Source organism: Styela clava, chromosome 10 (genome assembly GCF_964204865.1).
Source record: "Styela clava chromosome 10, kaStyClav1.hap1.2, whole genome shotgun sequence".
In the NCBI taxonomy this organism is placed as follows: domain Eukaryota; kingdom Metazoa; phylum Chordata; class Ascidiacea; order Stolidobranchia; family Styelidae; genus Styela; species Styela clava.
In genome coordinates this window covers 11,834,084-11,852,226 of record NC_135259.1, presented here as the reverse complement: position 1 = coordinate 11,852,226, position 18,143 = coordinate 11,834,084, and the positions used below count along the sequence as shown (strand labels likewise).

The 18,143-nt window shown below is 36.7% G+C and overlaps 1 protein-coding gene across 3 annotated transcripts; it reads right to left on the bottom strand.

The window, feature by feature from the left end:
- Positions 1-706: 706 nt before the first annotated feature.
- LOC120337582 (uncharacterized) lies at positions 707-16,616 on the bottom strand. 3 transcript variants are annotated; one of them, XM_039405415.2, is made up of 25 exons: positions 16,548-16,616; positions 16,436-16,479; positions 15,685-15,831; positions 15,199-15,378; positions 14,908-15,132; positions 14,138-14,353; positions 13,118-13,693; positions 12,463-12,672; positions 11,600-11,791; positions 10,982-11,173; positions 10,235-10,501; positions 8,973-9,227; positions 7,584-7,749; positions 7,182-7,325; positions 6,695-6,804; positions 6,107-6,154; positions 5,864-5,938; positions 4,743-4,859; positions 3,849-3,999; positions 3,390-3,504; positions 3,192-3,307; positions 2,357-2,665; positions 1,609-1,738; positions 1,347-1,461; positions 707-1,032 (listed from the first exon to the last, which is right to left on the bottom strand). In XM_039405415.2, exons 1-25 carry the CDS (start codon positions 16,553-16,555, stop codon positions 806-808), a joined length of 4,335 nt encoding a protein of 1,444 aa, XP_039261349.2. In that variant the 5' UTR covers positions 16,556-16,616; the 3' UTR covers positions 707-805. The 3 variants fall into 3 exon arrangements, with proteins under 3 accessions (XP_039261349.2, XP_039261350.2, XP_039261351.2); XM_039405416.2 differs by having other exon boundaries at positions 13,118-13,654; XM_039405417.2 differs by lacking the exon at positions 5,864-5,938.
- Positions 16,617-18,143: the final 1,527 nt, after the last annotated feature.

Sequence of the window (18,143 nt, the reverse complement as noted above, 5' to 3'; positions counted from 1 at the left end):
CAATCTAGTACAGCAGCAGTCGAACTAGTTCGTGCTTGATGCGACTGCTTTAAAAAGTTATCTAAATCCGAAATGAGATACCTAAATCCGAAATGAGATAACTTTTTACCTTTCGCATTGCAGACAAAATCCACAGATTGTTAGGTATATACCATTTAAGATTAATTCTGGGTAGATATCATTCAATATTAATTACTAACTATCCGATCGGTTTGCTGATTCGACTAGTCCGAGCAACCCCTTGGTAAAAATCAAATATATATACTGTACAATAACTGAACCGCGCGGCCAAAATTATCCTACACGCATGACACAATGGTCGGTCACGTTAAGATTGCTCTCAAACTATATATATATATATATATATATACCAGAAAACCAACAAGTGGGTTCGCAGGTTCCATTCCATGTGGGGATAGTTATGTGCAAGAGGATTGGACACCTCGCCGCCGTAGGGTGGTTCACCAAACCGCTGGTCGGTTACGGGTTCCTCCAACATCAAGTCCATGCTCCCGAAAACAAATAATCGCCACAGGATCAATCCGTCTTATCGACTTTCCTCTCCTTCGGGATCTATCATATTCAAAAATTCTCCAGTGACAGATTGTTACAAATTTCAGCACAGCTATAGCGAGAGAAACCTTGTTCAACCCGAATCGAAACCACGGATTAGCATTCGAGATAGTGGCATAACCATGAAAAGACATTTGGTTGTAGTATTTTATTTAACTGAAAAATGGCTAACGGCGGTAACATAATATTTGAAAATTTCAGAATAAGTATCACTTCTGATCCCCATACGACTTCAAGAGACGATCGAAGACACCGTGCTTACGGAAGACAGTCGAGAAGAATCATGACCGAAGCTGTCATCTTCCAGATTTCGAGAATCTGAGCAGCCTACTCTGCCTTGGCGTTTATGGATGTGGCGAAGATGAACTAAGCAGCAAGTCATCAACATTGTCAGAAGAAAGATTCCGAAAATGGAAATACCGAGCAGAAGAAATTGACTGGAAGAGCCATCTGCAGATTCTGAAAATTTGCCAAATTGAGACGCATGGTAAAATGCAATACTGTAGTATATGCCAGTTAGTAAGTAAAACGACTACTCTATATTTTGAAAAACTGATGAAAACTAGTCGAATCACTAAAAATAAAAATCCTGACTGCCTATTTGCACTGGGTGCAATGGATGCATGACGCTCGAATAATACTATTTTCGAACAGCTCTAATTAATAGAGTATATTACTTATGATGTATAGGTTTTTAGAAATACAATTTCCCGATTGCGAAATCTCTTCATCCTTTCGGTATTTTGATCGAGTGTTTCAACGTAACAACTTACCCATGGACGTATCCGCTTCTAAGTTGGGAATTTCCAATCCATCAGCAAATACAATAGGCCCCTTAGTTACCAACGATATTCCACTCTCATCATACCAAGATCGCTTTGATCGTTTCTGAAATTAACATTTATTGTAACGTCATAAACACTTATAATTTCAAGTAATTAGATTTTCGAATCTGCAAAACATTAAAACTTCATACAAAAGCTGGATTAACAGATTTGTAATTTATTGAGAAATAAGTTATTTAAATTCACTTACGTGCTGAATTTGTATCTGACAATGAAGAAAAATTTCAGCATTTCTCTTTGCTTGGAGTACTTGAAATCCAAAATGAACAGCAGAATGGGTATTCAATGGTCCAAATGTTTTAACAATATCAAAATTGCTCCTGTTTATAAACAACAGAACGATGCTCAACCATATGGACACGAAAGCAAAAACGAGATTATACAGGTATGCAATCCGCCAGAGTCAACTACCGATACGACGGTATTTTTTCACCGGATTACGACGCAAAACCGCCACGGTGCGCATTATTTAATTTTAATGACGTAATCGCACACAAAAAACGAATCCCACGAGTTTACAGAAGTTTTTGATACATAAAAAAGTAAATGCAATCTTCAATCACTGAGAATTTCAAAGCGATTAGTCCAGAGTAAAGCGTTAAATATACACTTCATGTTCAGTGAAACGTCGAAAATCGTAATTCTACACACATTATAGGAGAAGCAAATCTCGGGCCTCGAGCGCTTTTTTAAGTTTGGTAAGAAGATTAGGTTGTCGCGTTTGGAATAAATGTATGAGAATTTGGGGAACTAAGCAAGGATCATGCCTCCCAGAACTTCAAATCTAGTCTCCCGGTCTCCCGGCAAGTACGATCAGATCCAGATGGCAAGTACGATCAAAACACTCATAATAGATTGTACCGATAACCGAGGATGAAATAATAATCACACATTATGAATTTATAAATTAACATGGCCGAACACATTATTCAACTTACCGTGGATACAGTAACAGATCTACGTTTCTCAACGGTAATTCAGACTCTTTATTTGACGAAATCCAGCACATATTTATAGATGGAAATATAGAATTTGCACTCCTGGCGTTTGAGGTTCGCATTTCAATAGTTAGATACAACATCTCTCCAACTCCATAAGTTACGACTCCGCCTGCTGAAACAACTCGGGTCCGGGTTTTGCCGTTAGTTAGTTCCGTTGTCCCATTTATGCCGGGTGGGTCGGTCCATAAGCTGGACTGGAATTCAAAGACTCCACTGGCAGTAACGAGGGGTGGTGTTCGACAGCATCTGAAATATAACAAGCGTAAGGAAGCAACAAAAACCTTTTTTTTCATGAAGTTATTGTGGGTTGGCATAATTTGTTCTTTACCGCAAAGACTAATTTCAGATTTTCAGAAGAAGCACGTTTGCAGTAGAATTTGGAATGCCGGGTCAGGACGGGTTTGAATATGATAGAGTTTAAAATTTGGAAAAATAGTCTTCTTTTAAGAGGCAAACCGTCACTAAAATTTGCCAAGGTAAATCATAAATGATACACCACTGTTATCATTCACCTATAATTGTCGTAAAATTTAATCAGTTTTGTTTAAAGGTATTTTTACAGTTACTAAAGACCGTATATCACTCAAAATTGCATTATTACATTTCAAATTCAAAAATAAGAAGATTTACAAATAATAATGATGGCGCACAACCTGAACCCTAATCTGGTACAACTATTATGTTCAGGTTGTGCGCCATCTTGGTGCACATACTTAGAGGTCCATGAATATTAAATATTCAGAGCAACGCCAAAATCAGTATTTGCACTCACATTGTGTCAATAGTTGTTGTCATTTTGTATATATCCTGATAGGAGCACGATATTCCTGCCACAGATGACTTTACAGATATCCCAGATTCTGCTGTTACATTGCGATTAAACCATATCTGGGAAAGCAAATGAGTTTTTTATTTTTAACATCGGTCTTGCATATAAATCCTTTACAAAATTCACTTTTACAAAACTCACCGTGTTCTTGAACGCCAGTGTTCCGTTCACGGATTCCACTTTTGTGCCGCATGAATCGAACGGGAAAGGTATCGACACGGCAAACGTTTCACCATCGAAGGTTTCAAATCTGCAACTTTAAAATGGAAACAGACAAGGTTTTAGTTGACAACTTTAAAAATGAATTTTCATGACTATTCATTTTTGACAAGCTTAATAGGCAAATGTATATCAAATTTTTGTAACACGTCAGAGCGCTAATTGGTCAGAGGTCACCCCACCAGACTCCGCAATGAATATGCTTTCGTCGAACAAAGGACATATTGATTTAATACCTGTATCCAGTGCCTTATTTATGACGTAATAAACTATTCAAGAATGCCCCAAACAGGAAAATTCGTTTTTTTTACAATTATAGTACTTGTGGATGGCTGCCAAAACGCTTTGCTACAAGCGCGATCGCTCACATCTTCCACTTACCCCATATCTATTGTAGTAAAGTTTTCAGCTAGGCTTTCATTTGGTGTAACGTAGAACACACTATTTCCGATGCCTCCATCCATACCAAACACAATATCACCGCCAAGCGTTACAACAATCGAATCATGTCCACAGAAAATATCGGGAGTTTCTGAAAAAAAGCCGGCTCGACAAAACTTTGTAAATTTTGATGTCACAAAGTTTCGCCGGTGAGAAATACTTTGTATTTTGGGGCAATTTTATCTGGAAAAATCTGGTTGCAAATAAAAAAGAAAACGTGGTAGTGACTTGACCGCCCCGCGCAAGTGCAAAAAACAGGTGATACACAGCTACATATGTGCTTTCCCGCCTTCCACTGAACTTTCATTTAGTGAAATTCCATCTTATTCCAGTTTCCACTCCTCGATAATGTTTAATATTCGCTTGTTGGCACCCGTGGGAAGATCTGAAAAACAAACTAATACAAAACTTTTAACCTTGTCGGCTACGTGTATGTATAAGTCATGCGAGGCGGTCGGACTATAGTTATAAAAATAAAGTTTTGTATTTACCCGGTAACCTTACCAGTGTTTACAGTTCCAGGTTTCATGCGTGTCTTCTCTATTACCATTTCCAAAAAACTTGATTACACAGATTAATGCTATGAAATAGTAAAACTGGCTCAAAATATCAGTACCGGTAATTGGAGTTCCCAGACACAAAGACGTTGCACGGCATTCGTGCAAATGATAAATAAAAAGTACATGCATATGAAAGTTGTTTTAAAACAGAATACAAAAAAATATATCGAGAATTAGTCTACAGCAACAGTCTCATGCATCATGCAAAAAACACAATTGATAGAACCATAAAAAGACAATTTTATAAACCGAATTTTCTGGCTGTATCTCTCACCGTATTCACAATTGTCTCCTAAATACAAACTATCTCCGATATTGTTGCAGGAATATCCCAACACTGACTGTCGACATTCACAATTATTCAAGCATGGATTTGGTTGGCATTGGTCATCTGAAAACACAGATTAAAATGTTTGTTAGATACGCGCGAAGATAATTATATTATTTATTTCAATACCAGAATGGGAGGATCTCAAATTTTCCATTCGAAATGGTTCCATTACATTTGAACCCACGTACATTTGAACCCATGACAATTGCACCTGTATGCTATTGCACCTATGGAATTTTTTTTGTCTCACGGATAGTTAAACCCATACTAACCCTAACCCATGGGTTTTAGCACCCGCATATAGATTGAACCCGTGGATATACACATGGGTTCAAATGTACATAGGTTCAAATGTACGGTCACCATTCGAAATAACTTTGTGCTACTAAGAAGATTTTATAAATATTCTTTCAATCCTAAAAAAACATTTACTTATAAAAAAAATATAAGTCAATTAAGGATAAGTACGGCATTAACCGACAAAATCTTTTAATTTTTAGGTTCGCTGATACCATCATTGTTTATAAAATTACGCACTATGTCGTATCCAAAAAGCATTAATTTTGCAAATAGACTATATTTGAATGCATGTTATAAATCGTTCAAAAATATATTGAAAACGAGGTCAGTTAATTCCTTGATTCTTTTCTGATTCTGTCCCATTAAAATCATTATAAATGCAGTGTGTGTGTGTGTCAGTTTAGAATTTCATTACTTTGTGTATTCATTAATTCGTTCATCTTATTGGTTTTCAAAATGTATGGTAGACGTTCGATAGGCCGTGCGGAAAAGGCAAGAGAAGAGAACGTGGCTATTGCTTTGCCTTGTAGTAAAAAATGCACCGGGTGTAACGGCAACAAGAGCAAAAAGCGACAAGTGCAAAAAAACAAAAATGTATTTTTACCCGCGTGAGCGCCTTTCTAAACACAAACTGTCGGATTAGGATTTTAAGAGTGATTGGCAAAAACCTGAACTCTGAACGGCTTGGCTGGTCGGGTTGTGATTTACCTATTCGTTTAGTTGTGGTATGAAACGTTCAATATTATAATCATTGCCAATAGTACCTTCGGGGACTAGCTCCGTGTCAGCACTTGTCCCATTTTTTTCAACCGAGGATTTTGGATTAATGCTATCGTCATCTGAAAATTATCGTATAAATTACATTCAGGTTAAGAAAATTAATATTTACCATGAATGCAAACTTTTATAACAAGCCAGAAGGAATTGTTTCAATAATCAGTGTTAGCAACAAATTTTCAAGTGCTTGGAAGCAAAATTAATGCTGAAATGAAAAAAAAAATACTTACTGCTGCTTCTGAGCATTGCATCTGAACTCCACGGGGTATCACAGCCGGCTAAAAATATATATATATATATATACAAAACAATGAGTACCACTATCCCATTTAAAATCTATGAGAGATATTTAAATCGTACCCAGTAAAAGTTTCTACCATAAAAACAAACAAAACATACAAATGAACATAGGGTGCAGAGTTTGTTTTATGAATAGACGTATATAGGTAGTGGTAGGATTTAAAATTTTGGGAAAATGTTATTTTTCTATCGAACTCTTCTTTTATTTCAGAAAATGTCATTACATAAACAACATTAACACGAGGTGCATAAATCGAATACATATCTTTCGAAACGTCAAATATAAAACTTAATTGTCAGCTGGGTGCACTTTTCATATTGCTGCGGATGTCTTATCCCAAATACATAAAAAAACGGGCTTGGTGATATATCAGCAAGCCCGTTCTTTTTTTGTTTTGGGGTGAGACGTCTGCAGCAATATGCAAAGTGCAGAAAAATTATCACAGGCGAGAGTTCAGGTCGAAACAGTAACTCTTACTTTTTCATTACGTATTAAAATGAGAGAGTTTGACTTTTACCTTTTTGGCAAATCGCAAAATGCCAGTCATTTTGGCAATGCCCAACTCTCCACTTTTTCGACGGATCGGCAGGAAATAACCCACAGCTTTTACCTCGGCCTCTATTTAGCCTGTGGAATAAAACATTCATTAAGAGGCCGAATGACATGCAGTGGTTTTGCCCATATTTTTAATAGAACAGAATTGAGACCTAAATACTTTTAGCTATACCAAAAATGAAACAAATTGCATTTAGTAGGAAGTTGAAAAATTCTACTTTATTTTTGAACCTAACTTAAAAAATATATTATAATTAATATTAATAATCAATGTATTATATAATTATTTTATTGAGGGGTAACCCAATATAGAATACTTGTTTGCATATACTAAAATGAAAAATTATATGAAACAATGATTATTAATATTAATTATGATCAATTTTCTTAGTTTCTCTAGTTTAAAAATCAAAATTCCTCAATAATCTTGTCATTGAATAATAACTCACACGTCGGCATAATGGAATCGTCCGATAACTTCCGCATGGGTCATTCTCATGTTATCTCTCCACATCCACTGATTTTGTCCGATGACCTTTAACCCGATCCAATAACTAGCTCCGTTCATAGTTATTCCGGACCGCAACACACCACTAAAATGTCAACGCTTTTATTATTGTTTTAAAAATAGTCTTTTTTGGGCAACTTTTTGGCTAACCCATTTCTAATTTTAGCACTAAGATTGTTAGAGCCACACGAGAATAGGGAAAAGAGTCGCACGAACAAAGATATTAACTAACTGATATTGCGGTGGCCATATATATTAGGTATTATGTATATGAGGATTGGATATCGAACTTTTCATCTTTATAACTTTTCGTTCCATATTTTAGTGTTATTTATTTTACTACCTGATCACGGAAGGTAAGGTCAAGGAACTATCGATCAAGTCGCCACCCATACTCTTGCAATAATGATGAGATTCATCAAACGGTTTCTTCTGAGTGGTCGCAGTATAATATAATCCGTTGTCAAAGCGTCGCCATATTCCACACTTACCCCCAGAGGTTGTTGAAGCTTGAAAATAAATGAAAATGTTTCTCGATAATTGCTGGATATGAAAAATTAGGACAAAATAGCTTTTAATCCCGCTGTACCAGCAAGTTACAAGTTACTGGTAAAGTATATAAATATGGATAGCAAATCTGCCGCCATACAAAACATTCGCTGAAGCAAATCACGCGTATGCTATATGAATTTACTTTGAGTCGCCTTAAGTTGATTTACAACTGCTGTTTGAATAAAAATTTTATTGGTTGTATTTCCTATTCCCAGTATTCAACATTGCACGAATGGTGTCTTTGGTCGGCCGGACAGGACTCCGATTGATCGTTTTTACTTTACAGTTGAATGTGTCTATTAATTATTTTATTTACTTATTCAGTATTATAGTAATACGCTTTGAATGCACACGTATTATGGACTATTCGAACTGTACAAAAACCAGAGTACAATTTGTGTATACCACAAGCTAACCATTCGAACTGTACAAAAACCAAAGTACGATTTGTGTATATCACAAGCTAACCATTCGAACTGTACAAAAACCAGAGTACAATTTGTGTATACCACAAGCTAACCATTTGAACTGTACAAAAACCAAAGTACGATTTGTGTATATCACAAGCTAACCATTCGAACTGTACAAAAACCAGAGTACAATTTGTGTATACCACAAGCTAACCATTCGAACTGTACAAAAACCAAAGTACGATTTGTGTATATCACATGCTAACCATTCGAACTGTACAAAAACCAGAGTACAATTTGTGTATACCACAAGCTAACCATTCGAACTGTACAAAAACCAAAGTACGATTTGTGTATATCACAAGCTAACCATTCGAACTGTACAAAAACCAGAGTACAATTTGTGTATACCACAAGCTAACCATTCGAACTGTACAAAAACCAAAGTACGATTTGTGTATATCACAAGCTAACCATTCGAACTGTACAAAAATCAGAGTACAATTTGTGTATACCACAAGCTAACCATTCGAACTGTACAAAAACCAAAGTACGATTTGTGTATATCACAAGCTGATGATCTACAGATCGAACAAATAAAACAGGTTTATGGAAATCACTGGTACTTAATATAATAGAAACACTATGTTGAAATATAGGCGGCCTCAGAAATATTACCTGCTGCATGAGTTCCGGTCGGTCCATAACCTTTAAGAGTGAATTCCATCAAGTCGTAATAAGGTACAGATTTTTTATTTGAGACGACTTACATTTACAGCTTGGTGGGGTTCCAGTCCATATCCCATAGTAGCAAGTCCTACGCGCACTTCCACCATCTAATTCATACCCTCGACGGCATTTGTATACAATAACATCGTTAGGAAGATAGCGAACTCTGACGGAACTGCTTGCAGACATCAGAAATATATCCTGTCCTGCTCCTTGGTCAGTGTTTCTCTCATTTTCTACCCAACCGTTGTCAATGGGCGGGGGAGGATCACAATACTGCTGCTGAGGAGTAGAAGCTGTAAGAAAATGCAATAAAGAACATTTTAACAATCTAATTCAAATGTATTTTATATGAGAATTTGCCAATAGCAATAAATGTAAATGAAAGCCTAAACGAATGTTTCCCAATCGTGAAATAAATCCTATCCAGGGAGAAATTTATAGTTTAGGGGAGAAACTACGAAAATATCACCTCGTTATATATATGTTGTATAGTTTTACTAATATTATTCAATAAATATTTTATTGCCCACGTTATAGACTATTCGAACCGTGTAAAATCAAAGTGCGGACTGCCATAACATTAGCTAAGGTCCTTTGCACAAAAGTTTTCAAAGTTTATAGTGAAGAAGAAATAAAACAAGATAGCGATCATAGACCGCCGACTTATCGATCTAGCGACGTGTATCCTTCGCTCTGATTCAATAGCGACACTCGTTAAATATACGATAAATCATCCAAAATCAATAAGCTTCTGGTCCGAGATATGATGAACGCACATGAAAAATTTGGAGCATCGAGATATACCGCGTGTATCTAACAGACAAACAAACACAGACACAAATACATATCAACATACTTACCGATGGAGAACGAAGATGAAATAAAATGATCAAGAAGCCAAACAAGTTAAACATAGGTGAAAAAATTAACCGCTGGTCTAAACATTTAATAAGTGACGGTTGCTACTTTCCAAGTACAACACAATGTTTGATTGTAAGATCAGATTGCGGCCGCGTGTCACTCTATGGTAAAAAAGCCGTGACGGGCACACAAATTCTTACGCCCTTTTTGCTTTTTTTAAGTTACGTATGTAAATTAGCTATTTCGTGGCGCATAAATTGATATCGTCGAGCACGTCCAAAATTTCTAGTAGCATTCCTTTGTCTGCTCGACATTTTTTTATGCGTTGCTTCGTATTAAAATACGGCCTACCGTACCCACCAAACATAAATGGCATAATGACGAAAATTAGTATAAAGGCAATATTTTCAAATGTAGCACCCGCGATATTTTCACTTACTTTTACATGTAGGACTAGTGCCAGTCCATCCATTTGACGAACAAACGCGCCTTTTGCTTCCATCAGTAAGAACATAACCATCCTTGCATTTATAAACAATGGCGTCGTTGATAAGAAACCTGATCCTGACTTGTAAACTACTCGCTGCGCTCATCAACGCTGCTTGTGATTGAGAACCGCTTTCTTGTCCTCCTAGTCGGTTTCTCTCCAAAAGAATTCTTCCGTTTTCTACTGCTGGAGGGGCATCGCAATAGGTTGTAGTAGTTTCTAAAGTAAAGTGAGGGGTTTGACGATAAAATTCTAACGAATTTAACCCAAAACTGAACCAGGCAGTAGTTTATAACAATCATGTCATTGAGAAAGAATGAGAAAATGAGTTCCTAGATCTAGCTTTCGATCTTTTCTCGGTTACGTACTTAGCAAAGTTTAGCTCCGTGGCTTTCCTGAGTTAGATTTTGGAGATCTACTCGCAGTAACAAAGTTTTTATATAGTATCATGGACTAAAAATGGATATTTTTAGAAAACATTTTGACGATCGCTCTGACTGAATAGGGCTCCAGGTGTACATAGAGTAATATGATTTCTTGTTTGCCATAGCTTACCAAATCTGATACATTTTCTATAGGTGATGGGGGTTTAACTCGACAGCACAAGAACAGAATGTCAACATAGCCACGCCCCACTAACCCACATAAACGACCCACAACTTGAAAACTGTGAGACTCTGAATAGTGCCTATAACTCACTTCTTTTACATTCAAGAGTTGAAGACGGCGACCAAGATCCACTAGAGAGACAAGTTGATGCAACAATCGAAGGAGGGTTGTATCCTTGAAAGCAAGTTATTGAAAATGTGTCTCCTTGATACCACACGGACTTTTGTGGAGATACTACACCGCCAATTGCACTCGGATGATTACACGTTACAATTCTTGGTTCTAAAGCAATGTTTAAATATTGATATTATATTTTATTATATATTATAAATAGTTGAAACTTGATGATATAACAAGCGCCACTTGGCCCAGGGCGGTAATAGCAAAACATATTTTGCCGCACAATGTCAAGTAATATACAAATTAAGTCTCCAGAATACTTGTGGCGTGTTGTGATATCCCAAAGTATAGGTATACCTACTGTTGATTGCATTTAGTATCTACTAACATAGGCCAATAGACCAATAGAATGGTTCAAAATGTTTTTAAAAATTTACGAAGTGCGAACATATATCAGACACCAAAATGTGCACCAAAAATTGCTTGATGTGAAAAAACCATCTCATGTTTACCATTCTCCAAACTTCACTATGCCATTAAATGACTGTTTTGCATTCATTTATAGTTTTATACAATAACAAATTTCACCTTTGCAAGAGGGTTGAGATCCAGTCCATGAGCCCTGAGAGGAACAAGTCCTAGTTGTACTTCCTTCGACAAGTTTATATCCTGATCGGCAACGATAAGTAATTGATTGGCCAACTAGATAACGATAAGCTCCTGGGTTTGGTGAATCCATCCAACCGTTTTGTATAGTGGGTAGGGGCACGCAAAATGTTTCTGCAAGAAAAAATTCAGTGCAACAACGAATGAAGGCTTTGATTTATATTGGGATCTGTACAAGTCGCCATTGACTCCTGGATAGTCAATATTTTCGTAAAGATAGGTAATATATACCCATACTATCAGAAATATTGGAATCCTATCAGTTCGGCTTCTTACCTATAGCTACGATATATTACACACCCAAGAGTAAACAGCTTAAATTGAGTTTAAACTTGAAGACTTTATAAATGTTCGTTGTTGTTTGCATACCTCGCGCTAACTGCTGGGCGTTTGCGTCCACAATATATGTTAATTGTCCCAAAAGAAGACAGGTACATTCCATGGATATCGCATATATAAGTTGTAACAATGTCGTAACAGATTAGCAAATGAATCGGCGCTGCAGAAGTATGTGTACCAATATGGAGGTAACTATTTTTTTTCGCCTACTTTACATCAAGTTGTGTAAAGGAACGGAAGTCCATGGGCAGGGGGTATATTCAGTTGGCTAACACAGACAGTCCCCGAACTCGTATTAGAACTAAGATAAGGAAAATCGGAATAAAATTATGGCCTCACCCTAACCTGGTACACACACTACGGGACTATCAATGAGCGAGCCAAAAAACATTTTTCAACCAATTTTGAAAATTATATATATAAATATATAAACTTCAAATACTCACTTTGCTGAATAGGCTGGCATTCTAGATGTTGTGGTGACCACATTCCGTTAGAAAGACAGGTTGCAATGTTTATCAATGGAGCTTCATAACCAGTATTGCACGACACAGTATAAGAATTACCAACAAACCACATGTACTGTTGAGGAACGATTGTACCATATCGTGGAAAAGTAGGAGTTGAACAAGTTCTACTCGTGGATTCAACTTTGCCTAAAAATAAATTAGTTCGTGGCGTTCGAGGTTGGTCTAGGATGCAATAGGAACAATTTTAAGGCGTTTTGTGCTTGCCGATTACGACCAAACTAGCGCAATCTATAAAATGGGTGATATTCCTCTGACAAGATTCACTTTGCATTGCGCATTTGAAAAAACTAAACTTATGGTTTGATAAGCTCAGGATGAATTACAGTTTGCGCAACGTGAATCTTCTCACAAAAACACAACCTATATAATTCTTTATATATATAATATGTTTGCTATTGGAATCGAGACATTCAGCATTAAGACGAAATTTCAAGTAGACAGTGTTGAATGGAATCAAATATTTCTGGAAGACACCAATTTATAACGTCAGTTGCGAGGCAGTGATACCAATCAAGTCCATTTGTTTGTCATTTTATTAGGACAACTAGCGTGTAAAATGAAATGTACATACGAACGCATCTTGGTTGGTTTCCAGTCCACGTTCCATCTGAGTTACAAATACGACGTTTGCTTCCAGATACTAATTCGTAGTTCTTCAGGCAACGATAAACTAACACATCATTCGTCTGCCAACGAATTTCAACTTGGGCAACAGGTGGGAGTACTTCATTACCCCCCTCAGGCTCAGTGTAAGAGTCATCGCCCCAGTTACTGTCAGGCGATACCCAACCATTCTGAATATCAGGAGGGGAATCGCAGTATCCGTCGTCGCCGACTCTCGACTCGGCGGCTTTCAAAACGCACATAGGCTGACTTCCAGTCCAGGAACCATCATCGTGACAGGTTCTTTTTTTGCTACCTTGTACTAGAACATAATTTTCCATGCACTTGTAAACAATAGTAATGTTTGCTTGCCAAATAGTGTCATCTGGAGTTTCTGATGAACGACCGTCTATATCGTCGCTACCATCATCATCATTTTCCGAGTATGAATCTGAGTATTCTTCAAACCAACCATGTTTTATACTTGGCGGTGTGGAGCAGTGCCCTTCGTCCAAAACATGAGAGTATACTTCAATACGAATCGCTAAAATATTGTACGAATATTACCAAGTTTCCGATGAAAATGGAAAATATCATGTAACATGTACAAAGGGTATATGAAACATGAACTAAAAATCAAAGGATACTGTGGATTTGCAATACCTTTCAATCACCGAATGATGAAAGCATGCGGTTAATCAGCTAAGCGAACAAGATCACATTTTTGTCACCTACAGCTTGGAATTATCTAATTTGATTGTTAATTTTATGATATTTGATTGGCATCTGGCAACTGAATATTGAATGTTATATTGACTTCTAATCTAATTTGATCTTATCTAATTTGATTGTTAATTTTATAATATTTGATTGGCATCTGGCAACTGAATATTGAATGTTATATTGATTTCAGATTGCAGATAGTCCCTAAGTGCAGAAGGAATATGGGACATGTAGTTAAGTATGTTACCTACCGATTAATACATACCTACGCATTCTGGCTGCATACCAGTCCATGAACCATCATTATCGCATTTTCTCTTTTCACTCCCTGTTAGCAGGAATCCTTCTTTGCAATAATACGTGATAACATCACCAGGTACCCATGAGAATGAGGTAGCAACTTGAGCAACATTACCGGAGATCACATCCGGTTCAATCCCTCCATTTTCAAGAACCGGAGGAGGATGACAATAATCGGCACCTGATGATTAGACGATTATTATTTTTACTGTTAACGGAATGGGTGGTGAATTATAGTTTCATACCTAAGATCAGGAACAACGCTCAGGCATGTGAAGGACTGTCAAATGACAATAATCGCGAACGCAAACTTAGCAGAATTCCAGACAAATGTCTAAAAATTATACCGCATTATTTTGGTCGATCATTTGTGAGAAAAGCAATTTTTCACAACGCAAACAACCATACTAACGAGATAGCGATCAGAGACCGCCGACTTATCGATCTAGTGGCGTGTCTCCTTAGCTTTGACTCAATAGCGACACCGCCTGTCCCATCACTAATTATTTAATAACTCGCTAATTATACAACATAATTTATCCAAAATCAATAGGCTTCTGGTCCGCGATATGATGAATGCACATGTAATTTGGAGCAGATTCAACGTCGCTTTCGTGAGATATCGCATTTATCTAACAGACAAATACCTATACCTATACGAATATCAGTTGATAAGTAAAAACGAATAATCTGTCGATAGGTACGCTACGTGCACAACAAACCAGGGACCCTTACCTCTTCTGCTACCCATGTCTTGAATGGAAACACATTCCGGGGTTTCCTCTGTCCATTTACCATCCTTGTCGCAAGTGAGTGTGACGGTTTTGGCGTTATGTTTTTTGATTTCGAACTTGAAACCCTTGTTACAATAATAGGTCACTTCTGACGAAAATGACCACTCGGTTTCGTTAGGTTCGAAGTACCCGTTTTGTAAGTCACTTGGACTCGTACAAACAATCGCTGAAAAAGGAAGTATCAGTGTATAAGATTATTAACCTAGAATATTCAATGTTTATTTATACTCACGTTCACATAGTGGCATTGAACCAGACCATTTTAGATCTGATCGGCACTTCCGATTTTCACTGTTTGACAATCGATATCTAGCATTGCATTGAAACCTTACAATAGCCGCATACGATCGGGAATGGGACGACCAATCTAGTTTTCCATTTTGTAGATCAGGAAGTTTTTCACATTCTGCTTCTAAGATTTTGAACAAAATATTGAAACACTAAATCAATCACTGGACTAAGGGTAAGCAACAGTGTGGGTCAATCTTAGACAACTATATCTAGATTATTAAAAATAACGCTGCACTTCAAGAGACCGTCAATGTTTCAAATAGGCAGGAATCTGAAGTATTTGGTCCAATTTAGGATCAGCTTATAATTCAAATTCTAGGAAATGAAGTCGTATAAACAATGTCGATCGAAAACTTTTCCGATGAATACACTAGATGTGTATTGAAACACTTGTTTTGTATTCGTCATAATAAAAACAAGATCGTACTTTTATTGAAGCATGACATCCCGCAGTGATCGTCGCAGTTACAAGTTTGGCCTTTTCCGGTGCATTCACGGTTGTACTTGCATGACGGTTGACACGTTCTGCCGCCTTCCACCTTGTCTTCCTGGCGCGGACAGTTCACCCCAAATGCTTTAGAAAAGAAAGTATCCGTAACTTTAGCAAGTAAGGAGCAGAATGCTACTGCAAGCCAGTTTGGATAGAATTTTCATATTTATCACGTTGAAGGGGATAGTCAATAATATCGTTTAATTACATGACGAACCTCGAACCTCTCGTCAGATTACAAGCCCATGCCGATTTTGCCGAATATAGGAATTATTCCCTGTTATTTTTTTACATGAATCGATTTAGGTTTCGGTTACCGTGGTAAAAATAAAGCAATATTTGTTTTTGTAATTTTTCGTATTGTACCTAATTTTCAGAGAAATAAAATAGGAATTGTCAAATTGATCTCGGGAAAACGAATTAATCATGCATATAAACCACGATCTCACGCCCAGTCAACCGGTTACAAGCGAAACCACTTGTCTTATTTATTCCATATATATATATTAAATATTATGCGGGCAATGTATTTGGTGCCATGACCACTACTGTTTTTAGTTCCCAATAACCAATCACTGGCCACTACACATATACATACACGTGACCCATCTTTCCTTAACAGTCGGTACACAATAGCAGCGACATCAACGTTACAAAACATCGAGTAAACGATTAAATGGTGACTTACCTTCTTGGTAGGAGATCAGAGCAAACACCAGACAAAACAAAAATCTGAAAAAATAGAAATTGGTAACACCAATGCAAGAAAATGTTACGTCAACAATTCCTTCATAACTTACCCATACATGTCCAAATTTTTGATATTCCGACGAAAACGAGAACAAAAATTATAACTATAACAAAAAATTAACTCTACAACAACAACAAAATTATGTTCGAAACCCGTTTTATAAAATATGACTTGCTATATAAACCCTAACTATCGTCCCTAACTATGCTATCCCATAGATAATAATAATCATCTCAACAGATAAAATGAATGTTTATTGTGTAATTACGTAGGCTGAATTCGTTTCTAAAACTCAAACAGCAGTCCTACCCAACCCACATTACTGCAACCAGCCTGGATTCATACATACCCAACATAGATACGATAGCGAGCAACAAACAGAACAGACAATACGTGGTACGCGAAATAAAATCAGCTCATTCCCCCACATTTGAGACGCCGTGCTCTCATCAAAGAATGATTTGTAATCATTGCAATAACAATGCGATCATTACAGTCTGGTCGAAGACACGTGGTGGCAATCGTGCGTTTTTGCAGTCTGGTGTTCAAGAGTCTGCTTTTTAAGATGCTTTCTAGACTACGCGGCTTGAATCAGTCAAACGATCTGATGTCGTAATAAACACGTCTTTCACGAACCGGCACAATTTGTTTCAGATAATATAGAACGAAGAAAAATCCCTTAATTTGTGCAAGTCAGTCAGGAATGTAAACTTCGTCGTAAAACTAAACAACAACAAATAGTTTAATCTACGTCTTTTGCAAATTAAATTTGAATACCCTCCTCCGGAATAATGTCTGAATAACTTAAATGTACATGCCTTAATTTAATTGCCAAAATGTGTTAAAAAGAAAGTAAACTTTTTCTTGCAAATTTCCATACGAAAATAAAATTTGCTTCCTGGGATAAGAATATTAATTGTTTCTTCAACCTTTACGAGATATTCTGGCTTTCAAGTTTTTGTTTTTGCTAACGTTCATTATGGATGTAATTCAGATGAATGATTTGGATCATCATTGTTTAATTCAAATCGATCCTAAACAATTTTTGAAAACAACCTATCACCGATTTATTTTATCGGCATTCTCTGACAAATTGAATCAATGCCACCCCCTTAACGTAAATAGCGGTGGATTTGATATTTCGAGATCTTTCGTTTAAGGAATTCCAATTTGAAGAATTCATTATTGTCATAGATTATTTGCTTAAAAGTTTCAGCAAAGAAATCATCGTATAAGTTCTCCAGTTACCAACATAGTATGCACACTATATATTTATATTAGCACCATAATGCTTATATATATAGTTTTACTTCCTTGAGTATCAGATTTAAAAGTAAACGGCTCGAACTACATTGTTAAACAGGAACTTCAGAACCTTTTCTGAATGTATTTATTGTTCATTTTCATCCCTCCGCAGTTTACTTCAGCCTTTTTATTCTATCTTCAAACTGCCCGTAGTCGTGAGTAGAGGAGAAGCCTGAACTTTGAACTCTTGGGTGTCGAAGTTTCATACTTTCGAAAGTGATAATAGAAGTCCTAATGTACTACAGAGTTCACTAATCATTCTGAATGCTTTACATACGAAAATGTTTTCGTCATCAAAACCTGTTTTTCTGCGAGTTCAGAGTCGAAATTTTTTACAGCC

Bases quoted from the DNA above. Each gene is read 5' to 3' on its own strand.
- LOC120337582 (XM_039405415.2), bottom strand. The intron at 11,792-12,462 runs GTGAGTATTTGA...TTTTTCTTGCAG, and splicing joins ATGCCAGCCTATTCAGCAAA to AAACATTTTGCGTGCCCCTA. The intron at 1,033-1,346 runs GTAAGTTGTTAC...GCAAATTTTCAG, and splicing joins AGAAGCGGATACGTCCATGG to AATCTGCAGATGGCTCTTCC.